Source organism: Schistocerca gregaria, chromosome 8 (genome assembly GCF_023897955.1).
Source record: "Schistocerca gregaria isolate iqSchGreg1 chromosome 8, iqSchGreg1.2, whole genome shotgun sequence".
Taxonomy (NCBI): Eukaryota; Metazoa; Arthropoda; class Insecta; order Orthoptera; family Acrididae; genus Schistocerca; species Schistocerca gregaria.
The window spans coordinates 469746275-469774267 of NC_064927.1; the positions used below are offsets into that span (position 1 = coordinate 469746275).

Sequence of the window (27993 nt, forward strand, 5' to 3'; positions counted from 1 at the left end):
AAAGAAGGATATAAGATGAACATCAACAAAAGCAAAACGAGGATAATGGAATGTAGTCGAAATAAGTCGGGTGATGCTGAGGGAATTAGATTAGGAAATGAGACACTTAAAGTAGTAAAGGAGTTTTGCTATTTGGGGAGCAAAATAACTGATGATGGTCGAAGTAGAGAGGATATCAAATGTAGACTGGCAATGGCAAGGGAAGCGTTTCTGAAGAAGAGAAATTTGTTAACATCGAGTATAGATTTAAATGTCAGGAAGTCATTTCTGAAAGTATTTGTATGGAGTGTAGCCATGTTCGGAAGTGAAACATGGACGATGAATAGTTTGGACAAGAAGATAATAGAAGCTTTCGAAATGTGGTGCTACAGAAGAATGCTGAAGATTAGATGGATAGATCACATAACTAATGAGGAAGTATTGAATAGGATTGGGGAGAAGAGAAGTTTGTGGCTCAACTTGACTAGAAGAAGGGATCGGTTGATAGATCATATTCTGAGGCATCAAGGGATCACCAATTTAGTATCGGAGGGCAGCGTGGAGGGTAAAAATCGTAGAGGGAGACCAAGAGATGAATACACTAAGCAGATTCAGAAGGATATAGGTTGCAGTAGGTACTGGGAGATGAAGAAGCTTGCACAGGATAGAGTAGCATGGAGAGCTGCATCAAACCAGTCTCAGGACTGCAGACAACAACAACAACATAGTGTAAGTTATGCTGACTATACCGATAGCCGTTTTCCAGGCACCATAATAAACTGGGCTAGCGACTCCGCTTCAGACTTTTAACTAGTAAACACGACAGTGAAGAACGGTTTCCGAAATTCGGTTTTCGTCTTTCGGAAGATGCGTTGCATGTCAACGTAGTGAGTCTGACGCCAAGAATAGTGATGTGAAAAACAGAATAAAAACAATTAATTCATACGATTATTAGAAAATAATCGACTCATTCGGTTGTAGTTTTAAGCATTTATTAATTCTTTTGAGCGAAATCAGTTCGTCGAAGCGACCGAATGAAAACAGTCGACACGATCCGGCCCATTCAGTTGGGAGCGGAAACATTCGATCGTTTTGCCATTGTTAAATCATTATTGTTGACAGCGTTCTGTTATCGCCTGTCGTCAGTTTTATAACCGATTCGATATTTTTACGAGTAGATGTTTGTTTAATAGTTAAATTGGTGTCTGCATCAAAACGCTCAGTGACATGGGAGTGGAAGAATTCACATAATATGATAAAAGGTGATTCTACAGATAAATTCAATGCGGTATACCGTTTCTGCAAGGATGATCCATATTCTGAAACTATATTAATTAAGGAGATTCAAAGAAAATTAATGAATATTTCTCGCAAAACAAATTACATCCGTACAGTAAAGCTTAAAAAGCGAGTGATTTAAGTAACTAAACAATTAAAAACAAACTGTGTCTTAAATAGTTTTTCTCGACATCACCTCACCGTTTCTATAAATAGAAGCCGGCCTCTGTGACCGAAAGGTTCTAGGCACTTCAGTCTGGAATCGCACGACCGCTACGGTCGCAGGTTCGAATCCTGCCTCGTGCACGGATGTGTGTGATGTCCTTAGGTTAGTAAGGTTGAAGTAGTTGTAAGTTCTAGAGAAATGATGGCCTTAGATGTTAAGCCCCATACTGCTCAGAGCCATTTGAGCCATTTCGAAATAGAATTATCGTTAATTGGTGCAAACGAGCGGTAATAGTTAGATAGGGCTTCAATAAATTTAAACAAAAGAGTAATTGGCCATTTGTTTCGATGTAATTTATAATGTAACTCCAGTTCTTAACCTTATACAACGAACCAAAAATCCATATTTAAGCCAGAAGAGCAAAAAATTCGTTATTTAAGTAAATAAAATCACGAATTTTAAAAATACGTACTTCATTTTTATAACAATGAAAATAATCAATTTTTGACAGTATAATGTAATTGTGTAGTAAGAACTCTACTCATCAATGGGCGGCAGGAGAACACACATGTAAAAAAAGGCTCTACTTATGCAAGCTTTCGGAGCTAGTGGCTTTCAACCATTCTGCCAGAAGAAGAAGCCAACGGCTCCGAAAGCTTGAATAAGTATAATCTTTTTATAATATTATGTTCTCCTGCCGTCGCTTGGTGAGTATATTTTTTTATCTATCACAGTACTTCATTTTTAAATATATATTTTTTATTGACCTCTCTTTATTTACCTCTCAAAGGTTAGCAACTCTCGTCACTATTCATGTACAACCGAACACGCTGAGAATATGGGTAAAAGAAATCACTCAAAGCCGGAGACTGATTGGAAACATTCATATAACAGCGGTAACCGTCAGACTTTTGTCGCCGGTTGCCTCACTTTTAAGTAAAGCCACTCAGACCTGGAGAGTGAATGAAAACATTCCTAAAGCTGATGTGACTGCATGGACTAGTTTCATTCGAATGAAAAGGCCGACTGATCAAAAAAACAATCGACTAGTCAATCGATTGTTAAAACACGTCGGTTGTCCCATCACTGGTTAAGCAACAGACAAAAGCAAAGTTGTCGAGCAGATGCAAATCTCCGAGTTTTTTTTTTTTTTCACCAAGCGAAGTTCAGGGAGTTCAGCTTAAAAGAGGCCCACTTAATTTATCCTAGAAGTGTTATTTTAGGGGCAAACTTACATCGTATTATAAATTACAGCAGGTGTTGGAAATGTCCATACATTCCTATGCACTTGACACGTTTGACCATGTTCGTAGCTACTCTTGTTAGCTCTAACCTGTCTATTTTGTTGATCGCTTACTTAACGTTGGTCCTCAATCCCTGCAGCATAGGTGGATTTCTCTTGTAAACAATATCTTTTAAGCAGCCCTTCAGAAATCTAGACTACTGAGATCAGGGGATCGTGGTGGCGACAAACCTGTCGAAACGATTCTTTCAGAAAAAAAATCCTGTAGAATATAGTAGAGCGAGCTGTATGGCAAAGTGGCACCGCCTGATGCCACCAGAAATTACGCTCATCGTCTTTCAGTAAGGCTATGAACTGTCGGATAATGTCTTTGGTAGACGGCAGCTTTCACAGCTGTTAAAAAAAAGACAAAGGTCCTATTGTTCGTCACCTTGAACCCACACGCCACACGCTAATTTCTTTGTTGTGTGTAAGGGAGACTCAATGAAAGTGTGCGGTTTGTCAGTACCCCAGGTCCGATAGTTTTGGCTCTGAGCACTATGTGACTTAACATCTGAGGTCATCAGTACCCCAGAACTTAGAACTACTTAAACCTAACTAACCTAAGGACATCTCACACATCCACACCCGAGGCAGGATTCGAACCTGCGACCGTAGCGGTCACGCGGTTCCAGACTGAAGCGCCTAGAGCCAATCGGTCACACCGACAGTTTTGGTTGTTAACATACCCACCGAGATGAAACCAAGCTTTATCTGTTTAAAACACTTGGTCTAAATTGCCAATGTTGCCTCTAATGAGGGTGTCGAACCAAAGGCAGTAGTGAACCCGTCTGACATAATCAGCATAACTCAGCTCATGGAAAACCTACATGCAGTAAAGGTAACATTTCAGTGTTCTTCTCACTGCACTGTGGGCTGAACCAAGAGAAATGTTTTTCTCCTGGCTTAATCTATGCAAAGATTTAAGGGGAGATGTTGTAACTGCTGCTTTAATATCCTGAATGAACTGCGTCGTTAAAACTGACCTTTGTCTCGTACGTTTCTTGCCTAATACTGAACCTGTTTCAAGAATTTTTTTAGCTAGCTTGAGAATAACAATTTTCACTGGTGCTTTTTAAGAAACAACAAGACACGGTTACACAACCTTGTTGAAACGCCAGATCTGTGCAGTGCCTGGCACAACTAGGTGTGTAGGCAACGAACAGCTACAGTCGTACGAACAATATAAACGTTATTTCACCCATCTCCCTACATTTCAAAACAATATTCTTTTAGTTTAAACTACTGAAAGATGGAGCCTCTTTTAAGATGACAGTTCTGTATTACAAACAAAACACTATGCAGAGTATCTTGCAATTGAACACACATGAAGAAAAGTTTTGCATGACAGCTAAATGTCGTACAGGTGTGTTGCTACTGTGAGTTTTCTTCTGCCGATCAGAAAATCATCCCTTACGTTGTTTGCAAACTTAGACACGGTTACCCAGTTAGACTGGTTGGTTGATTTGGGGGAGGGGAACCAACAGCGAAGTCATCCGATTAGGGAAAGATAGGGAAGGAAGTCGGCTGTGTCCTTTCAAAGGAACCATCCCGGCATTTGCCTGAAGGGATTTAGGAAAATCGCGGAAAACCTAAATCAGGATAGCCGCACGCGGGTTTGAACCGTCGTCCTCCCGAATGCGAGTCCAGTGTGCTAACCATTGCGCCATCTCGCACAGTTTACCCAGCTATTATCACTACCTACGGACAGAACTCCACACTCGAATAGATTGCAGCATTTCAATTGATAGTCAAGCAACTGTAGGTAAGCATCAGATACGTCAGTGGAGCAGCAGTGAACGTTCATCATGCCATCACATTACACGCGGGCTTATCAACCAGGTAAGCTACTCGACGTGTGCACAGGAGTCAAAATAATGTGGTGCGGACATGGAATCGATCCCAACTGAGTGGCACCGACTTCGATGGATTTCGACGACGGCCAACATCGGCCGAAGACGGCTGAGCGTTTCAAATAAGTGTGCCAGAAGGTGCGTGGCTACAGTACAGACGATCTCATCGTCCGAACGTACAGATTTCTGACGACAATCTCTGAAATTCAAATCAGTTTGTTTCCTTCGGCAGAATAAGCCGACGGCCTCAGGCACGGAATATGGACTGTGAGAAACTGATAAATCTAGTTCAAGAAAGAAGGAGTTTGTGGAATCCTGAGGATGAAAAATACCACACTCGGAATCCCGCTCGGAGTCTATGGACTGATATCGCAGCTTTATTGAAAATCACAAGTAGGCAAAAACTTTGTTGGAAATTCTAGGCTAAATTATAACCTCAAAGAATAATTAGCTGAAGTGAGAAGGGTGGAGTATCTTATGCTTAAAGTTACTGCAGTGGATATTTTGGTTTGTGATAAGTGGCTCGTTTAGCATTCTCCTATGCTGCTACCAGAAATCGAAGGCCTAAATTATGACCTCAAAAAATAATTTGTACAAGGGAGAAAAGTGGTGTATCTTATGTTTAAAGTTACTGTCTACGAATTATTAGTAATGCTCACTGGCGGTTTTATACCCGTAGTGTAGTGATTCTGTTATATGAGATGGTTTGCAAATGTGATGTGTGTGTTTTTACTTTTCAGTCCTTTTGGTGGTCTGGGTAATTTATCCTAAAATTTGCGTTTGTCCTTCAAACGTCAATTGAATGAGAGTCATTGAAAGGTAAAATTGACTGAATTTTGCTGAATGTATTTGAAGCTGGGTCCTCTGGTCCAAGTGAACCGATCATTGACTGGAAATAGTGATGTTCGGGTGTTTGGAGACCATTTTCAGCCATTCGTGGACTTGATGTTTCCAACAACGATGGAATTTTTATAGATGACAGTGCGCAATGTTACCGCGCCACAGATGTTCGCGATTGGTTGAAAAAATATTCTGGACAATTCGAGCGAATGGTTTTGCCACCCAGATTGCCCGACATAAATCCCACCGAACATCTAAGGAACATAGCGAGAGTATCTGGACAGCAACATAATTGATGGCCGAAGTAGAAATGATAGAAAATGCAGACTGGCAGCAGCACGAAATGCGTTTCTGCAAAAGGATAAATTTTTTAACATAAGGTATCTGGAGAGTAGCCTTGTATGCAAGTGAAACGTAGACGATAAGCAGTAGGGACAAGAAGAGAATAAAAGCTTTTGAAATACGATGCTACAGAGGAATGCTGAAGATTAGATGCATGGGCTGAATAACTAATGAGGAGGTACTGAATCGAACTGAGGAAAAGCGAAATTTATGGCGCAACTTGATGGAAGGAACGGTTCAGTTCATAGGACATCAGGAATAGTCAATTTGGTATTAGAGGAAAGTGTATGGGGTTACAAAGTGTAGAGGAAGACCAAGCGATAAATACAGTAATCAGGTTCAAATGGATTTTGGTTGCAGTAGCATGTTCAAATGGATGTAGGCTGCAGTAGTTAGTCAGAGATGAAGAGGCTTGTAGAGGACAGACTAGCTTCGAAAGATGCATTTGATCATTCTTCGGACTAAAGAGTATAACAACAAAATGTAATTAGGGTATGACGTCTGATCTGTCAAGAAATATATTAACGGGGTAGATCAGCGTAAAAATTTTTTGGACCCTACTTTTTTTTATTGGCTTAAAATTTCCTTAGAGAGTCTATTTTTTGGATTCATTCGCATGACGTCTGTCATATGTTACAATATGTTAAAACCGCGATTTACTGCGTGGGGATCTGTCGCATCCCAAAGCTCGAATGCAACGGACGTAGTATTGTAATCAACGGAATAGGGGTCCTAGTAGTTTCGAACAGTCAGCTAAAATACTGTTCTCGACAAAATTTCTCTTCGTAAAATGATTCGTTTATGGAAAACAGTCTGAAAGCACGTGCTTGTCTGGCGTCTGCTTATCTTGTCATTTCGCTTGTTTCTATACGTAGTAAAACGTGAATGCTTGCAAATTACAAACAAAGGTATTTCTACAGATGGAAAAGGTACGAAAAGTAATACGAGTCGTGCAAAAAACGCGTTGGTTAGTGAGCGGAAGCCAGTTAATCGATATACTTGCGTCAAAGTGACAGCGTTTCGACACCGGAAAGAAAAGTAAACTACACAAATCTTGCAATGCCGGTTACAGTTTTGCTCAGTTTCAATATTTAAAAAGAATTGAAACTTTAAACTTTTCTTTTCTTTTTCAAAACAACATTTTTTTAGTAGGCGGGAGCTATATAACTCATGAAATATACATGCAGTTATACTGTTTTGTAAATTGTGAGTCGGCGTTTTTTGTGCTGTAGCACTTAGGATTCTTGTGATATATTTTAATTTCGAGTTTTGGTGCACGTTTCTGTCGAAAACATTGACTTATTTCAGAGAGCCTCCATTTTGTTAAAAACCATTTCTTAAAAAATTCCTACGTATTACGTTTGACATATCATCAGTTCAATAGCAGTTTTTAAAATTTTGTTCTGGGTTGAAAATTATGGCGTTCAGAGCTCCCACCAACCGCTATCGCATTGCGCGAATGCCTTTCGTCGATATTGTATAGCGCCCTCTGGGTGCATGTTTTTTTCTTAAAACATACATAGTACAATCTTAAGGGATTTGTAGTAAAGGCCAAAAGTCAGTTTTGTAATTTGTTTGTTATTTTACTGTAAAAAAACACCTACATCTGTTCCAAAATCGAACGTCACCCTGGTCTACTCCCTTAACTCACCTGATGGCTTCATGTACGTTATTTTGTGCCGCTCACTAGTATTCGGAAGGAGCTCGTAAACCTTTTGACCTGTACTAACATCGTTCCATCCAGATAGCTGCTCTCTGGGGATCTAATAACGTCTTGTTTCTAAATTGCTACCGATCCAACATTCTGTGTTACAGGAACTCTGGGAATCCTGCAGACACAAAATGCTTTTGAGGTGCAGTGCCACAGAGTGTGTTGCAAAGAACATCCCAGCCAGTAACGAGGGTTGGGTTCGATAGGGGGGGGAGGTTAATTTGGAGGCCAGGAAATTAGCCAGCTAAACGGAGCGTGTCCAACTCCGTGTGCCGCCAGAGTCCTCTCGCAGCAGAAGTGGCTGACCGTTAAACGTTGTTGACAATGCGTTGGAGCGGTTCGTGGACAAGCAGACACGGCAGCAACATTACACGGAACCTGCACTCCGTTCATCGTAAGAATAAATTTCATGTAAACATTACACTACGTATTCTTTCGCGTCTGCTCGAATCGCATTGGATTTCGTTTCACGTGGAGCGGAAGCCAACCTCTCTCGAGTACAGAGAAGTAAGACAAAGAGGATACGTTTTATGCTGTGCGTTACGCGTACACACTGACTCAGCGATAATACGGTGCGGTAGCCTTACCGGCGTATTTAACTTGACGACACTGGCCATGCAAGTGATCCAACTAACCCGCAGTGATGCGAACAGTTGCAGTAAAGACGTAAAAAGAGACGATAGCTCGGAATGCCATTTTACTTTTAAACACAAGAAAATAATATATGGTAAAACTCAGGCGATACGCTTCTTAGGTGACCGGACGGAAAACAAAAGATGTTCTCGATCTTGCTAACATGGTATTGCAATTAAACACAAGAGTGATGAAAATTCCTGACTTTAACAAAGGTAAATTTTCTGCATGAGCTAAGGTTGGCGTAAAAGCGCACTGCTGGAATTTCACAATCTTGTTAAACATTGAAGCCACTGAAGATGTTACAGTCAGTCGCCTCGTACACTCTGAAGTCTTTCTATATCGGAATCTGAGGAATACATTTCAATACTACTGCGTTGATAATGAGGCGGTCAGCAGCAGAATCCCAACCACCAAAAAAATCCACATTTCCTCCTCCTCTTTTATGAAGGATTGTTCTGCATTTCGCCATCATTCGGCTGTGACGTGTCACAAAGCGTTGTGCATTAGTTCCAGTACGTTTAGAAACTTAAAAGTCATATTATTTCTCGCGACAGACGCGTTAACTTGGCTGCAGATCAGTTTTGTTGATTTCCATTTTTCTACGACGCTTATCACTCTGGTTCGTGTGAGATCAGATCTCTACTAAAAAACAAATGTATTAGGTATTAGCTAAATATACGATTTAAAGAAAGTTTACATTACAGCCTACAACAGATCATGTTGTTTTTATAAATATTATTAAACACACAGTAGGTACAGATGTTTAAATAATGAACATTTACATTACAGTGAACAACGGACCATGTTTTCTTTTATAAAATATTGTTGAATATACAATGGGAACAGGGTTATGTTGAAATTACACCAGAGTGAGAAATGTACTTCCGCCTGTCTTGTTCACCTTCTTTTATTTCTCCTGTTGCCATGTTAAAACTACCTTCTTTTCCCTAAACAGAGCAGGGTTGCACAATGCCAGTTAGACGCCTTGCCCACAAGAATCACACGATCCACGTACATCAACTTCGGAGAACGTTCCAGTAGCCGCGCTGTTTCACTTGCATACTGTTATACGTTGCAGCCTCTTCTCAGAATGCTTCACTCTTGTTTTGCCGTGAGACGACGTTTGTTAGGTTACTTTTTGAAGCTTCTACTTTGTTCAAGACTTCGTCTCACTCTACAATCTTTCGCTCACACCTAGCTCTGTTATTAAATTAGCCATTCCTAGATAACTCAGTATTTGTCCTAATAGAAGATCCCTTCTTCCTGCAATAAAGCTATTTTTCTCCCCAGTCTGATGCAGTACCTCTGCATTAATTTCTCGATCTACCAATCTAATCGTCAGCATTATTATGTAACAACCCATCTGTAAAATTTTTTTTCTTTGCAGTGTGTCGTCCACGTTTCCCTTGTACGCAGGGCTACACAGCAGACAAATACTTCCATAAAAAAACCCTATCGTTTGTATTTGGGGTTACCATCCTCCACTTTTTCAAAAAAATTTTTATACTAAAGCCAATATTACGTCGTCAATAATTATGCTGCAAAAAATAGCAAATTTTGGCCGTTTGCAACGTAAGTGGAACAACGTGATGAGATGCGAGAGAGGTACTCACTTGGTATTGGTGTCGTTGACATCGTTGATGAACTCTGCCAACTGGCTGATGTACAGCGCTTCGCTGTCCGTGAAGTCGCTCTGGCCTGGAAAATAAAGAGAAACAGGTCAGAGTCAATAGGCAGCTCTTCCACATACCACAGCTGGCGCATATTTATTGTTAAGCTGAATCATGAGATTAAGTGAGTGAAACGACTGTTTGTTTCCCCGTCACTCCCAGCGGGCGGGGATTGGGTCGTCTGCGCCAACACGCCGTATTCAAAATGTTTCACAAAATTCCTTCTACAGGCTTTTAGGGGTTGTAGAAGGGACTTATTAGACGAAGTTTTGATAGGGGACTCACTTCCGGTAATGTACCTTATTTTACGGACTTTTTTCTTCGAAAAATTGCCTCAAAAATTCAGGTGCGTCTTATATCAGCTGCGCCTTACACTCGAAATTAATGTAAAAATGGCCGGTGTTTGATTTAAAGTTTCCGCCAATCTTAAAAATGGCCATATATTCGACACAGCGGAAACCTGTCTGTATCTGGCGACATTGGATTCAACTGGCAGCAATAGTGCACCTCTGCGACGAACATGAGTTGCGGGGATTGACAAGCTTGTTAACCCCATCTCCCTCCCACCCCACCATTACAAACTCAGAACACTGTCTAGCCTATGATGCGTAATTTCGGCCTAGGGTGCGAACATTTATTGAATGTGATTTTTGCTATCAGTAACAGTACAATATTTTTGTTAGAAGTTAAAAAAATGGAAAAAATAAAAAAAATATTATTAAGATGCGGGCTGTAAATTGAAAGTAATAGCACCTGCAGAAGAAGATGGGAGCAGGGCAGATGAGAGGCATTTCGGTTTCCACCAACAGAAAAAAAAACATTCGTGATTGGCGGGCTCGTAAAGAAGGATTAAAAAACGTGGGGTAGATTGTGGAAGAGCGGAAAGCCAGCAGTATTAGGTGGGGCTACGACCTGTTTGCACCAACGACCTTGCCGCACTGGTGACACCGGTTCTCGTCAGATCGCCCAAGTTAAGCGCCGTCGGGTTGGGCTAGCACTCTGATGGGTGACCATCCGGTCTGCCGAGCGCTGTTGGCAAGCGGGGTGCACTTAGCCCTTGTGAGGCGAACCGAGGAGTTACTTGATTGAGAAGTAGCGGCTCCGGGTCTCGTAAACTGACATACGGCCGGGAGAACGGTGTGCTGAACACACGCCCCTCCTTTTCCGCACACAGTGACGCCTGTGGGCTGAGGATGACTCGGCGGCCGGTCGGTGCCGTTGGGCCATCCGAGGCCTGACCGGACAGAGTTTTAAGACATGTTTTGGGAAGAAGCAATATTCTTTTCTTATCCACTGCAGACGTATACCAGAGAGATAGCAACCACGGAAAAAAGACCACTTTATCTGTGCAGAGAGCTGAATGTCAAATAATTTTAAAATGTGAAGGTCTTTTTAAAAAAATCATACGGTGCATATATGATTTACCTCCGTAGCGAGTGGCTTGTCTAGTGAGAATGAAGCAGATAATTGTGTAACAATTGTGACACATAGCAAAAAAATGGCTCTGAGCACTATGGGACTTAACATCTTAGGTCATCAGTCACCTACAACTTAGAACTACTTAAACCAAACTAACCTACGGACATTACACACATCCATGCCCGAGGCAGGATTCGAACCTGCAACCGTAGCGGTCGCGCGGTTCCAGACTGTAGCGCCTAGAACCGCTCGGCCACAACGGCCGGCAATGCAACAGTCATGGAATGACTTAGAACACCGACTTCGCTCCAGGTTCCAGTTTCCAGCGTCAGAAGCTGTACTTGAGAAAGAGTGGGCAGCCATTTCTTTGCAGACATTCGGAGAGCAGTATGAAAGCCATACCTCCCCTCAGGTACTGGTACTGTGAGTAAGAGGACAGCCACAAGTGCAGCTGGCAAAGCTGTATTGCATCTACAATGTGACTAGCAAGTGAGATAGGCAGAGTAGCCTCTGAGTGATACATACAGTGCGTATCTAGTTTTTAAAGCAGCAGAGTGTATGACCATTTTGCTAACATCGACCTGCGGGCAAGACTTCAGGTGGCAGCATAGCAGATAAGCGGGACGGATCGGTAATTGCGGGATAATTTTCGTTGCACGTCTCGGCCTCAACAGTAATTGCAATGATGTAACAGGTGAGTCATATGCTAAGCGCCTGCAAATGTCACGGACCGACAGTGTCCATCGCGCGCTGCACATGAAATCCTACGAAGCTCGTATCGCCACTTTTGTTTGCTTTTTACCTTCTGTTACTGCATTTCTTCCTTTTTCTGCGCGTCTACTAGTTTGGATTTGCGACGTCTCTAAGTGGTGTCAGCATCCACCTCGAGCTGTTCCATTGCTCTGATTTTCTCACTTTGAACCACCGACTAAATACACTCCTGTTTTCTCGTTGTGAAGATGTTAATTTTTTTTTACCTTTTGAAGCGTGTATCTTCGGTTTTAGAATTTTTATAACAACATTTTTCATGTAGACCGTCCTGAATCTTATACATGAAATATACTTTCATTCTTGATAATACACACACACACACACACACACACACACACACACACACACAAACACAAGCACACGCATTCTCTCTCTCTCTCTCTCTCTCTCTCTCTCTCTCTCTCTCTCTCTCTCCTCTCTCAGACACACACACACACACACAAACACACACACACACACACACACATACACAAACATACACATAAGGAAATACACATATTTGAGATAGTTTTCGAATTCTCCTTGGGATAAAATGAAACTTTACAGGTTGACAGGATGTGTAATGATATTTCAGTGGTTGCAAAGAGTATGGGTCAATTTATCAGTATAACGTTGCACCACCTGTAGCCTGGACATATGAACTGATTTGGTTGGGAAGACTGTCAGAACTGTTGAACCGATTCTTGGTATCCTGGATACCAGCGCTGGGACTGCATTGCAGTCTGAGCTGATCCCAATGTTCTCTCAGAGACTGATCTGGGGATCTTGCTGGCCATGGAAGTGCTGTACTTCAACATTACGCAGACAGTTCATAAGGACGTGGGCCACCTGCAGAGAAGGATTTCCTGTTGAAAAGTGGCAGCACGATGCTGTCACATAAGAGGTAACACATGAAAATGGAAGATGTCCTTGATGTACCGTCGTGCCTTCAAAGTTCCCTAAATTCACTACTGGCCATTAACTTAAGTCATACACGATGGTTCGCCACACCAGCGGGCCTCTTCAACCATTGGAAGAATGCGATCTTTTCCTAGGTAGCAGCCATATTCGCCGCCAATGGCCATCTGGGATAGGGCAGAAATGTGGTGAATTGCTGAACACAATGCGATGCCATTCATAACCAGTCCACGCTTCCTGCTCACCACGCCATTCAAAACGCATGTTTTCGTATAGGTGTATAGGTGGCGCAAATATCAAGGGGTTTCGATGTGCCATATGGCGATCGTCCTTTGCGATGGGCAGAAGTGGTCTAGTAAAACCGTGACGAGTTTTCCTGCCTTCACGTTACCATGCACCCAAAATGGAGTCACTGTCATATCCGAATGACCCACAAACCTGGACATACACGATTCGAACAGCCAGCCAATTGGAGACCCAAAATAAGGCCACTAAGGTTGGCGCGACAACTACAACGTGCTGACATGACAAAAGTTTCCAACCGTTTTCTCATACACAAACAGCAGTTGACCTGCGTTGCCTGATGAAACGTTGTTGTGATGCCTCGTATAAAGAGGAGAAATGCGTACCATCACGTTTCCGACTTTGATAAAGGTCGGATTGTAGCCTATCGGCATTGCGGTTTATCGTATCGCGACACTGCTGCTCGCTTTGGTCGTGATTCAAGGACTGTTAGCAGAATATGGGTTCAGGAGGGTAATACGGAACGCCGTTATGGATCCCAACGGCCTCGTATCACTAGCAGTCGAGATGACAGGCATCTTATCCGCATGGCTGTAACGGATCGTGCAGCCACGTCTAGGTCCCTGAGTCAACAGATGGGGACGTTTGCAAGACAACAACCATCTGCACGAACGGTTCGACGACGTTTGCAGCAGCATGGACTATCAGCTCGGAGACCATGGCTGCGGTTACCCTTGACGCTGCATCACGGACAGGAGCACCTGCGATGGTGTACTCAACAACGAACCTGGGTGCAGAAATGGCAAAACGTATTTTTTTCGGATGAATCCAGCTTCTGTTTACAGCATCATGGTGGTCGCATCGTGTTAGGCGACATCGAGGTGAACGCACATTGGAAGCGTATATTCGTCATCGCCATACTGGCGTATCACCAGGCGTGATGGTATGGGGTGTCATTGGTTACACGTCTCGGTCACCTGTTGTTCGCATTGACGGCACTTTGAACAGTGGACGTTACATTTGAGATGTGTTACGACCTGTGGGTCTACCCTACATTCGATCCCTACGATACCCTACATTTCAGCAGGATAATGCACGACCGCATGTTGCAGGTCCTGTACGGGCGTTTCTGGATACAGAAAATGTTCGACTGCTGCCCTTGCCAGCACATTCTCCAGATCTCTCACCAACTGAAGACGTCTGATCAATGGTGGCTCGTCACAATATGGCAGTCACTTCTCTTGAGGAACTGTGGTATCGTGTTGAAGCTGCATGGGCAGCGTACCTGTACACGCCATCCAAGCTCTGTTTGACTCAATGCCCAGGCGTATCATGGCCGTTGTTATGGGCAGAGGTGGTTGTTCTGGGTACTGATTTCTCAGGATCTATGCACCCAAATTGCGTGAAAATGTAATCACATGTGAGTTCTGGTATAATTTATTTGTCCAATGAATACCCGTTTATCATCTGCATTTCTTCTTGGTGTAGCCATTTTAATTTCCAGTAGTGTATATTTTACATTCCTCAAAAACATACATCACAAACAAAACAAATTTTCTACTCTTGGTGCGGGCAAGAGATAACATAATTTTTATCTGGTACAAACTGTGGGCATAAGGACAGACGCTGACAGTTTTACAGATTTTCGCACTCAAGTTGTCAAACCGGCCGGGGTGGCCGAGCGGCTCTAGGTGCTACAGTCTGGAACCGTGCGACTGCTGAGGTCGCAGGTTCGAATCCTGCCTCAGGAATGGATGTGTCTGACGTCTTTAGATTAGTTAGGTTTAAGTAGTTATAAGTTCTAGGGGACTGATGATCTCACAAGTTAAGTCCAATAGTGCTCTGAACCATTTGAACCAAGTTGTCAAGTAATCGCGACTTATTTAGTGTCATAAACAAAAAAAGCTATCCGCAAAAGTATGTCGACCGAAATATTGTTAGACGCCCTGAACAGTTTTAATGTATTTGTCATTAAAACGGCAATTACACGGCAGGTAAATCAGTTACGTCTGCACATGCTTAGAAGCAGTGTCCTCAAAACGTTTAGGAAAATTCGGCGCGTACGAGCAATGATCACACGCACGGCACAGCGGACACACCAGGAACCGCGGTGTTGGCCGTCGAATGGCGCTAGCTGCGCAGCATTTGTGCACCGCCGCCGTCAGTGTCAGCCAGTTTGCCGTGGCATACGGAGCTCCATCGCAGTCTTTAACACTGGTAGCATGCCGCGACAGCGTGGACGTGAACCGTATGTGCAGTTGTCGGACTTTGAGCGAGGGCGTATAGTGGGCATCCGGGAGGCCGGGTGGACGTACCGCCGAATTGCTCAACACGTGGGGCGTGAGGTCTCCACAGTACATCAATGTTGTCGCCAGTGGTCGGCGGAAGGTGCACGTGCCCGTCGACCTGGGACCGGACCGCAGCGACGCACGGATGCACGCCAAGACCGTAGGATCCTACGCAGTGCCGTAGGGGACCGCACCGCCACTTCCCAGCAAATTAGGGACACTGTTGCTCCTGGGGTATCGGCGAAGACCATTCGCAATCGTCTCCATGAAGCTGGGCTACGGTCCCGCACACCGTTTGGCCGTCTTCCGCTCACGCCCCAACATCGTGCAGCCCGCCTCCAGTGGTGTCGCGACAGACGTGTATGGAGGGACGAATGGAAACGTGTCGTCTTCAGCAATGAGAGTCGCCTCTGCCTTGGTGCCAATGATAGTCGTATGCGTGTTTGGCGCCGTGCACGTGAGCGCCACAATCAGGACTGCATACGACCGAGGCACACAGGACCAACACGCGGCATCATGGTGTGGAGAGCGATCTCCTACACTGGCCGTACACCTCAGGTGATCGTCGAGGGGATACTGAATAGTGCACGGTACATCCAAACCATCATCGAACCCATCGTTCTACCATTCCTAGACCGGCAAGGGAACTTGCTGTTCCAACAGGACAATGCACGTTCGCATGTATCCCGTGCCACCCAACGTGCTCTAGAAGGTGTAAGTCAACTACCCTGGCCAGCAAGATCTCCGCAACTGTCCCCCATTGAGCATGTTTGGGACTGGATGAAGCGTCGTCTCACGCGGTCTGCACGTCCAGCACGAACGCTGGTCCAACTGAGGCGCCAGGTGGAAATGGCATGGCAAGCCGTTCCACAGGACTACATCCAGCACCTCTACGATCGTCTCCATGGGAGAATAGCAGCCTGCATTGCTGCGAAAGGTGGATATACACTGTACCAGTGCCGACATTGTGCATGCTCTGTTGCCTGTGTCTATGTGCCTGTGGTTCTGTCAGTGTGATCATGTAATGTATCTGACCCTAGGAATGTGTCAATAAAGTTTCCCCTTCCTGGGACAATGAATTCACGGTGTTCTTATTTCAATTTCCAGGAGTGTAGTTCTAAGTTCTAGGGGACTGATGACCTCAGATGTTAAGTCCCATAGTACTCAGAGCCATTTGAGCCATTTTTTGAAAACTCGGCCCGCGTGGCGTTCCTCACGCCATAGCCGGCCGTGGTGTCAACGCGAATGTTTGCGAACACTGGTTAAGTTGTCTGCCAATGCTCGTCCGCCTATGTTCGCTTCCATCTGCTACGGCGTAAAGCAGACTCTAAGAGAGACAACCGGTATGCAACGTCTTCAAGAACAGTGGGAGCATCTGAAAGCCTAGCGCCGGCGTTACAATCGCGCAGCTACAATCAGAACAGCGGTGGGGAGGCAGGCGCTGTCGACAGCACGCGCCTGCCACAGTGCAGTGCGTGCGCGCGGCACGCAACGGGCGACAGTGGAGCACGCACGGCCCCGCCGGCCTGCGTAAGCGTGTGTGCGCCAATTACCGGCCCCTAACGACGGCAGCCGGCGGAATTACATGCTCCGCTGGACACGGTCGCACCTGAGCGTTCGCCCGTCGCGGAAATGGGAGCGACTCACTCGGCCGACGAACTCGAGCTCCGCTCACCAGGCTGCGCTGAGGGCGCCGAGCAAGTCGACGCCGCGGCGCCTCGGTTCACGTCGGAGGCGGTCGTGCGAGCCGAGAAGCGGCGGACGTTTCGTGAGCGCAGCAGAATTCAGGGCGAGTTCGACTGAAACTGTGTTTGGTGCGACGTGCGGCAGCTTGCGTTACATGTGAGTTAATTTGGAACCAGAGAAAGATTACAGTTGAAACGTCCCCTTAGAAAATTATTACAAGACTGTGCTTAAACTGACTCACAATATTTTTAGCGCAACGCAATCTGACTTCCAAAAATCCCTACGAAAGAATGGCCCTGACTAACATTAACCTATACGTTTCACAAATCACTTACCTCACAAAAATCTTCGTTACTCAAGCTACTGCAATACAGGGAGCACCACTACTGCCAGTTAAATAAAAGATTCAAGCTACGGAAGGCACTAACTACTGATAGGTATAGTTAGCAAATGAAAGATTTTAATAGAGAACAAACAGTGTATTTACCTTAGTAGTCATAATACATATATATCACTTCATGACACCAATTCTTACAAATTTCAAAACTCCGCCATCTCTCTCCCCACGTCCACCACTGCTGGCGGCTCACCTCCAACTGCGCAACGCTACGCGCTGTTAGCATCCAGCTGCCGCTGCTCAACACTACAATGGCAGACAACAATGCAAACTAAACACAGACTGCGCACAGCACAGCCAGTGATTTTTCATACCGAGTGCTAAGCGGCGTTACCAATTTAAAAAAACCTAAACATCCTACTTACACAGTAAGGGGGAGCAGCAGAAATGACTGGATCAGCGATAAACTCGTTTTGTGGACAAAGAGATTCTCTAACCTTTTGACACCGTTCCTCACAAGCGACTTCTAATCAAGCTGCGGTCCTACGGGATATCGTCTCAGTTGTGCGACTGGATTCGTGATTTCCCGTCAGTAAGGTCGCAGTTCGTAGTAATAGACGGCAAATCATCGAGTACAACTGAAGTGATATCAGGTGTTCCCCAGGGAAGCGCCCTGGGACCTCTGCTGTTCCTGATCTATATAAATGACCTGGGTGACAATCTGAGCAGTTCTCTTAGGTGATTCGCAGATGATGCTGTAATTTACCTTCTAGTAAGGTCATCCGAAGACCAGTATCAGTTGCAAAGTGATTTAGAAAAGATTGCTGTATGGTGTGGCAGGTGGCAGTTGACGCTACATAACGAAAAGTGTGAGGTGATCCACATGAGTTCCAAAAGAAAGCCGTTGGAATTCGATTACTCGATAAATAGTACAATTCTCAAGGCTGTCAATTCAACTAAGTACCTGGGTTTTATTACGAACAACTTCAGTTGGAAAGGCCACGTAGATAATATTGTGGGGAAGGCGAGCCAAAGGTTGCGTTTCACTGGCATGACACTTACAAGTTGCAACAAGTCCACTGAAGAGACAGCTTACACTACACTCGTTCGTCCTCTGTTAGAATATTGCTGCGCGGTGTGGGTTCCTTGCCAGGTGGGATTGACGGAGGACATCGAAAGGGTGCAAAAAAGGGCAGCTCGTTTTGTATTATCACGTAATAGGGAAGAGCGTGTGGCAGATATGATACGCGAGTTGGAATGAAAGTCATTAAAGCAAAGACGTTTTTCGTCGCGGCGAGATCTATTTACGAAATTTCAGTCACCAACTTTCTCTTCCGAATGCGAAAATATTTTGTTGAGCCTGACTTTCATAGGTAGGAATGATCATCAAAATAAAATAAGAGTAATAATAGCTCGAACAGAAAGGTTTAGGGTTCGTTTTTCCCACGCGCTGTTCGGAAGTGGAATCGTAGAGAGATGGTATGATTGTGGTTCGATGAACCCTGTGCCAAGCACTTAAATGTGAATTGCAGAGTAATCATGTAGATGTAGAATAGACAAGCCATCATCTGGAATGCTTGTTAGACAGTTTTTTTTTAAATTTCGTTATCTTCTGAAATGGCCGGCCAGGGTGGCCGAGCGGTTCTAGGCGCTACAGTCTGGAACCGCGCGACCGCTACGGTCCCATTGTGCTCAGAGCCATTTGAACCATTTTTTCTGAAATGCTTGTTGGACAGTCTGAGGGGAGTTTTTTGTTTTAAATTTCGTATTCTATGTTGTTTGGGCACGTAACAGGAATTTTTAGTTTTTCTACCAAACAAACGTATCGAAACATTAAACAATTCTAAAGAATGTAAAAAGTCTCATTTCATTCGGTTTTTGTTTTATGTTTCGAAAAATATGCAATTAGCGTGAAAAACCACCTCACACAAGAATAAAGAAAATTTCGTCTAATTTTTTTTACTTACTGGATAACCATTTTGGGGAATACAGTAAATCAACATTGCTTACTACAATTTCGTCATATCAAGACTTAATTTGAGGTAGTGGCGCATGATCTGAGACCGTGGCTATCATATGATAAAGATTGTTCGTGCTGTACAGTAGAAACCAGCCACAAATTGGTTTTAGGTTACTATACTGGAAAACTACTGTTAATGATTTCGAACTGATGCAACTTATCATCAAACATCTTTCATGCTTTCGTCAGAACACAAGTTACAGGCGAGTTGCCCTAGAATCAACAGTGGCTCACAGCTACAGTAGTGTAAACATAATGCCTCCCCACAGACTTGCGTTAGAATGCAACTTAGGTGAAATTTCCGTCAGGAACATTTGGTTTTCCACTTTTTGACGAACGTAAGAAGACGGATGTGATTCGTTGAGGAAAAACTGTAAAAACGAGTATTTCATGCGGATATTTCACGTAAGTTGCATTCGAACGCAAGTCTGTGGCGCAAGCATCATGTTTACACTACTGTAGGTGTGAATTATTGTTTATCCCAGGGCAACTCACAATTCGAAACCGGAACGGCACTTTTTCAATAAGGAGACCTAGACAAATTTGTGGCTGGTTGTTTCATTTTATTTGATTTCCTTTGCTCCCAGGCTTCCTTCATCGTTCGAGACTGTCACCCCTTTCATAAATGGGTCCACTTCCTTCCATTTGACGAGTTCTTTCTTTCCGGCCATTTGTGTTGCTTCTCTAAAAAGTATCCTGTTATCTATTAAGTCCTCTCCAATTCCAGTGGTTTTCATATCTTTTTCAGTTTCCATGAACCCATTGGGTTTAGATTTTTAGCTGTTTATTAAGTTGAACAACTCCTTGGTTGGTTTCTTACTATCCATTCGGTGTATGTGTCCATAAAACGACACTCTTCTCTTTCTCACTAAACCTCTTAGCTTTTCAGTATTCAAATAGAACTCTCTTGTGATCTTAATTTGTATTCGGCATAAAACTGTTGCTTTTAGGTTCCAGTATTTTCATTATAATTGTTCTTTCAATTTGTTCCCGTTTTTTCAAGAGCCCCAAAATCTTGTTTCTTTAGGTGTTTCTGCTGCGTACAGAGTTCTGGCCTTATTACTGGTTGATAGTGTATTAGTTTCGTGTTCCAGGACAAAGATTTTTTATCAAGTGGAAATTTCATGTTAGGGTTGTTTAACTTCTCTGATTCTAATCCGATTGCAGTCATTGTGTTTTTGCATGCTCTTGTGCAAACTCGAGTTTTTTATGAAGGCCACCCAAAAAGCATGAGTTTTGAAAGATGCTGCACAATAACCTGCTTTTGACTGTAGATGACCAAGCTCAGCCCCCTTAAGATCTGCAGAAACCATTTTTTTTTCAATATGTACAATTTTCTGCGAATTTCGTCCGCTTCAAGTGACATTTTAACTGAGATGAACGTACTCACCATTGTTACGCTTCTCGTTTGACTGACTAGTTCTCCAGTCCAAGTCTCCGCTCTGTGGCGTCATCTTTCTTTCCATCATGCAGACTAATAAAGCACACGATCGCAGACATAATGAAAACATTACTTTAGCTACAGCCTCTAAAACAAGCAAATCGAAAGCTGGATGGGACATGGAATGGCATCACCCTGAAACACACAGTTAAACCGACGTACTTGGAACTTGGTTATTTTATTTATAAATGTCACTGATCACTCATTAGCACAGCCCTAGTGCTCTCTACTGTCTCAGTTATGTTCATGTAACTATAGGACGCCCCCAGACCGTTACCAGCCCTTTTTATAAATGTATGCAGATTACTCGACGATGATATTTGCCTCTGAATAGTTTCAATGGCACAGATGGATCTTATATAAAGCTGTTAACATGCTATCTTTTTGTGTATTTCTAAATTTTCTGTATAGTGAGCTTTATTGTCACGTTACTGTTTTTCCATTTTTTTTCTATTTTCTGTTTGGAACAGATCTGTCGATGGCAATACGGCGAAATCGATAATGTGAATTGTATAACATATCTGATTAAGACAGACATTTATAAATAAAGTGCCAAACATTATCGCGGACTCGGGTGCAGAATTCATGCCTTCAAAGGAAAGTTGCTTCTCTTACTGGACCGGTCATTGACTTACAAACATCACTGCGAGAAGACTCGTCACAAAAGTCGTAGCAAGGAAATTAAATAACAGCAAATTGGGAACAAAATCAAAGGTTCCGAGAACCACAGTCCAGGCACTGTGCTTCTGCACTGTAGAATACGCCAGCCCGGTGTGGTGCAGACCTGTCCATACCGAAAGGTCAGCTTACACTTAACTGAAACATGCCGATTAATTACCAGTTTCTGACACTCCTGCCATTCGATAAACTGTACAAGGGGCTGGACTTATGGACTTCAACTCCAGAATAGCCGGAGACGAATATACTGGATACTTTGAGAGTACCTTTGATGAAAGCCACTCTTTATTTACAGCTCCCTGTGGTCATGGAGAGCATAAATCCCACAAGAGCCTACAAATGACAACTCTGCGGCGAGCACTTGTCTTGGAATATCTGGAGGAGCCTGCATGTCATCAGAACGGGCGCAACACCAGTGAATGTAAACCTGGTCACGTGGGGCCTTGTAGATGAATATGACGACAGATGTTATTGTGGCGAGTACCAGGATATGGAACGTCTTCTGACTTTTCCAAACTGCCCCTGTACGTGTATCATTGTACGGCAGCGAAGCGAGGAGGCACTAGGCCAATTTTGGTCTGAAAAGTCTTGCTCTCCAGACACGACAGAGTAAGACAGAAAGACAGAAACAAAGAACGAGTGAATGGCACTGAAAGGGGTGGGATCTTCTCAAGGACCACAGAAGGTAAAAGCAACGCATTATTTGACAGCTCGCTGGGACTAAACTAATCGCCAGACAAAAAAGATGGTGGGTAGCATACTTAATAAATTTATCCTACTATATTTTTTCTGGCTAGGTTTTTCCACATAACAGAATATGTTTGAGCTTTAATCTAAAAACCTACAAAAAAGCGATTTTCACTTTATTTTACAGTTTTTCAATACTGCGAGACTTCTTTTTGTGGCAAACCAAAAATTCGTATGTTGCAGCACCCCATAAAAGACAGGGGAAGAAGGGGAAAAAAGCTCCTCAAAACTCTCTGGTAAGGGTGGTAAGGGTTGATTTTGAATGACTGGACAAACGGGTTAGAAAGCCTCCAGTTGAGGAAAGGATTAAGGAGATGGATAGAGCCTATGGTATAGCTGCGAATACATACAACAAAAGAAATGCTAATCAGGAAACCTGAACATAATGCACTATAATTGAATAGTGAAGTCAGAATGCCTATATGGCGGCAAATGCTAAGTACAGAATTATAAGGCTCAAAAATTAAAAGCAATAGTGAACATACTTATAAACGAAATATTAGGTCCTTTAAAATTTTGAGAATGACATTTATCAGGACGATATAAAATACATCAGAAACAATGAGAGTATTAGTATTTTGGACGTAGTGAGAGAATTAATGACAATAGTCTATCCAAAAGGAACTTCAAATATGTTTACAGAAACACAACCAGTTGCTTCAAAGGCCAAGAAGTACTTGGAAAGAATCCACAAGAGAGAAGTAGTTCTTACGGAAAGAAAAAAAATGTTTAGGATGAAAGTTATAAAAATTTTGGGCATTTCCGGCGTATTTGTTCTTCTTATATTTTTAGGGTGTGCAGCCGGATCCCGTCGACACTCTGCCACGATATTTCAGTCCAGAGACGTCCGGCCATCTTCAGACGAGTAGACAACTATTGAAGAGAGCAGGTGCACTCGCGGTATTTATGCCGAATATCGCGCATGCGAAATGTGCTGGCATCTTTCGGCGCATGCGTCAGATGATGACGTGAGCAAGACAGCTGAGTTGCGTGGGCTGCCCTCGGTGGTGGAAGTGATCTTATCATTAAGTATCGAATGACTCCTTTGATTCCACTGTAAATAGATAATTTTAATTATAGGAGTCCAGTTTTTATTCACTTGAAAGCCGTTGACACGATTTTAAAGAATATCGGCAAGAAGTATTTCCATCGATTCTTTAATTAGTGAATCCCAAAAACTAGAAACGGTAGCTAAAATGTTTGTTCTCTTGTATTCCATTGAGAGTCCCATGGAAATACAATGTTCTGCTACCGTTGATTTTAACGGTTGCAGAAGATGGGTGCATTTTTCGCGTTTTGTGCAATGCTCCTGGACGGTCTATATATGCAGCACCACACTCGCAGGGAATTTTGTTTGTATGGCCTCATGGCCAACAAGAACTGGAAAAAGTTCTTTGTCACTTAAAGTCATTACTCGATAATATAAAGTTTACGACGGACATTGAGAAAGGCGGGACTTTGCCCTTTCTAGACGCGATAGTATGCCTTAAGAATGATGGATCATTGGGACAGTCTGTGTACAGAAAGCCCACGCACAAAGATTTATATCTCCATGCGGTTAGCTGCTATCAGCACGCACAAACCACCGGTATTCTTAGTACCTTAAAACATCAGGCGCACGTAATATCGGACGATGAAAACCTCCATGCAAAATTAGAATACTTAGAGAAGGTTTTTAAGAGAATGGCTACACTTTACACCAAATAAGGAAGGCCAAGCACAGCTATAATTAGAAGAAGGAACGCACTGAGGACACTGATGACAACTATAAATCAATTGCGTTCCTGCCATACACCGGGAATATGTCTTCTAAAATAGGCAGATTGCTTGGGAAAAATAAACTGGATGTTATCTCCCGTCCACTAGCGAAGAGCTTGGTCCTGGTTCGTTCTGTTAAAGACGACTTACAACTTAAAAAAAGCGGGAGTTTACAAACTTCCCAGCGAGTGTCGTGATGCATATGTAGGCCATACGACACGAACAGCCCAGAACGCTAAAGATACACCCGTCTTCGGCAACCGTTAAAGTCAGCAGTAGCAGTAATACAAGAGAACAAAAATTTTAGCAACCGTTCCAGTTTCTGGAATTCAGTAATTAAAGAATCGTTGGAAATATGTCTTGCCGATAATCTTAAAAATCGTGACAAAGGCTTTAAACTAGATAAAAATTGGAATCCTGTAATTAAAATTATCCAGTCACAGCGGAATCGCCGGGGTCGTTCGATACTCAATGATTATATCATACCTCACTTCCACCACCGACGGAGCACACACAACTCGGGTGTCCCGCGCATGTTAGACACGTAAAGCATGCGCCCAAAGACGCCAGCACCTTTCGCATACGCGAGATTCGGGATAAATACCATGAATAGTCCTGAGCTCTTCAGTAGTTGTCTACTCACTTGGAGATGGCTGGGCGTCCCTGGGCCGAAATATTATGGTAGAATGCCGACGGGATCCGGCTGCACATCCGAAAATTATTAGAAGAAGCACAACATAGTTTGTGGGAAAGAAAAAGAGACACAATGAAACAATGAAGGCGTACTGGATGAAAAGGAAGGGACAATGAAAGATAAAGAACTGAAATTGCAAAATAGTTCCTAAAAGGCCACAACCATAAAGGAAGAAAATAGAAGAAAGTACATAAGATAGTTCCAAAGCGATCGTATTAAACTGAGGTGTTGATTGGAAAGTGATATATTAGTAATGAAAAATTTCGTTAAAGAATAAACAGACCGAATAGCAATGGTGAAGATACTCAGTTCTTTGAAAAGGAGTAATTACTACACACTTTTGGACCCGCAAAACGTTCGTTAGTTAGTACCAAATATATCATTTGAAATTATAAAATAAAAGAAAGCATGCTATGCAAATTTTTTTTACCTCTACATCACTTATGTATTACAACATTCGAACTGTAGACACAGCTTTATTTAGGTGTTTCATTAGCTCTGTTGTATTCTCTCTCAGCCGGCCGCGGTGGTCTCGCGGTTCTAGGCGCTCAGTCCGGAACCGCGCGACTGCTACGGTCGCAGGTTCGAATCCTGCCTCGGGCATGGATGTGTGTGATGTCCTTAGGTTAGTTAGGTTTAATTAGTTCTAAGTTCTAGGCGACTGATGACCACAGATGTTTAGTCGCATAGTGCTCAGAGCCATTTGAACCATTTTTTTTATTCTCTCTCAACTGAAAAGATGCATGCTTTCAGAGGGTGTAGTTAGAAAGATCGGACGTCTTGCACTTGACATTTAAATGCAAACGGCTACAATCTACAATGTTGTGTAACTAGGACGTTTTAAGTGACGCCAGTGTGTGGATACGGATATAATGCGTTACGTAGTTGCGATAACAAAGCCCCGCGCGTAAATTCTCCTACCTCTGTAGGCAAACCCGCGGTACAGCATAGCTTTGCGGGTTACATACACTGTAGGCTACTGCTGGAGACCTACAGCATGCACCACCTTGTCTTCTCCTCATTCCGCTTGTTCTTTAACGGTGCATTTTCTATCACGCTCTTCAAGCATGACTATTAAACTGGCATGAACTTTGTATGGAGTACAACTTAAAATAAACTTGGAAGTTGGGCATGAAATCATGTCTCAACTTTTAATTGGAAACTAGAGAATCTCTAGGGGAAAATACATACATAAAACATAGTCCACATCACGAAGCACCTCACCTTTCAGTCACATGTATCTACAAAAATTTCTCTTGAATTCCCTTTTTTCTGTCTTTCGATTAATGAAATGCTCTCCTGCTGTCTGGTGCTAATCATCTCCATTTAAGTCCTACACTCAGTATCTTAAATAATCTTTTATGTGTACTGCAGTCCTGGTCTGTTCCTACTACTTTTTTCTGTACTGCTCGTAACGGTGCCAGGTAGAGTACTGCAGGATGCCGCAGCACATATTGCACTAACCTGTCCCTTTCGGTAAGGGACGTCCACAGACTTACTTCCTCACTTTTTAGTACTTCTCCATTTCGTTGTTTATCTGCTCACTTAATTTTTAATGTTCTTTGATAGCGCCACACTTCAGATAGTTCCAGTACATCCTTCGCCGGATTACCGATGGTCTTCGTTTCGCTTCCAAACAATGCAGTTGTGGTGATACACTTCATTCCCCCCCCTCTCTTCCTATGACAACAGGAATCCGAAGAAGGCGATGCTGTACCGTGTGGTCTCCATCCTACCTATAGGCATGAATCAAGCAAGCAATTTAACAAGGATTAATCAAAGTTTATCATGATGTAGGTGAACAGGAATGGCCATACCTCAGTCACAACAAGGGTAGGAGCCCAAATTTGACACTTCAGCTGAAATGTGTTCTGCATTTAAGATTTAGAAACAAAACATCACTGGTCACTACCCACAGTACACACACACACACACACACACACACACACACACACACACACACACACGAAACTGCGGATGGCATCAAGCCATTTACGATACTTTCGCTATGCTATTACATTCCTGTTGTGCCCATAGGACGTCGGAAAAGCTGAAACAGCACCCCGTCACTGTACGTTTAAGATGCAGACAGAATGTGTCATTGCACTTGTCAAATAAGAAGCCTTTCGAGTGCTCCAAATGAATTGTCTTTCATATGATACGAATAAATGAAATGGATCACTAGCATGCATCAGTAACGAACTTGGACCAACTGCATGACACTGTAAGAGAATGGCTACAAAGATTATTTGTGGCATCTATGAACAACAGAGCGTAACATACAATATTCATGATTTTTCTGTTTCACCTATGTGCGTTAATATTTTTCATTCTGTGTTATAAACTTTTAGATATAACAGTCACCTACTTGCAACGGAGAAACTCACGCATATCAGCTTTTAAAGAGGACTTACTCTCCTCCAGATCCAGGTTGTAGCTACGATATAGGCACCGACCTTAGTGACGAAAAATCGACGCTGTATGCATTGTAGAAGCAACACTATTGTTAATACATTTTGATTAAGCGAATATATAAGGGACAGTCAAATGCACACGAGACAGATGGAAAGAAAGTCAGTCAACTGTTATTTCAAACGTAATCGCCATACTATTAATACGCTTATTCCACTGTGGGACAAGAGGGTGACTGCCCGTATGGAAAAAAGGGGATTCGTCAACATTTTCTTTCATTTATGGTAAGTTCGTGTACTGACTCGTTCCATGAGCATAGAGTCTTTCTCTTCAGTTTGGTCCAACAGAACTAGACGTGCAAACCTTATCTATCGCGCATACAAATGGCATCAAGAAACGAAAAGAGGCGACGGAAATGAAGTTCTTGGCATACGTAGCGGATTATTCATTATTTGACCACCAAATGAATGAATATATAGGAAGAGAGCTTGCTGTCTAGAGCGTCATCGCTGATAGAACTAGAAATTTCGTGAACGACTGGGTACAGTCTTGCAGCGCCTGTCTGAATCTGAGATGGCCAAAACAGCTAGATCATAGGTGGACGAAGACATAGGTATTATAGTAAAAGGTGTGAAGCCCTAAGCTACGATGATGGTGGGTTGAAAATGATGAAATAACGTGCAGGCCATGATTTGGTTCGCCACAATGCGGCAAGCACACGAACGCAGTAGTCGCTCGAACTCGGGCTGAAGTCTTATCTCGGCGAGCTTAGAAGACAATGTAGCAGCGCTTTGTCTCGCAATCTCCAGTTGTGCTACAGGCGAAAGATAACGCTGCGACGGTAC

The 27993-nt window shown here is 43.2% G+C and overlaps 1 protein-coding gene across 14 annotated transcripts in view; it reads right to left on the bottom strand.

The window, feature by feature from the left end:
- Positions 1-27993, bottom strand: part of LOC126284467 (myelin regulatory factor) — a 1300448-nt gene that overhangs the window by 117091 nt on the left and 1155364 nt on the right. For all 14 annotated transcript variants that reach the window (XM_049983414.1, XM_049983413.1, XM_049983418.1 and 11 more), the window contains exon 2: positions 9701-9785. In XM_049983414.1, the coding sequence (XP_049839371.1) occupies positions 9701-9785 (85 nt within the window). The remainder of the gene's footprint in view (positions 1-9700; positions 9786-27993) is intronic.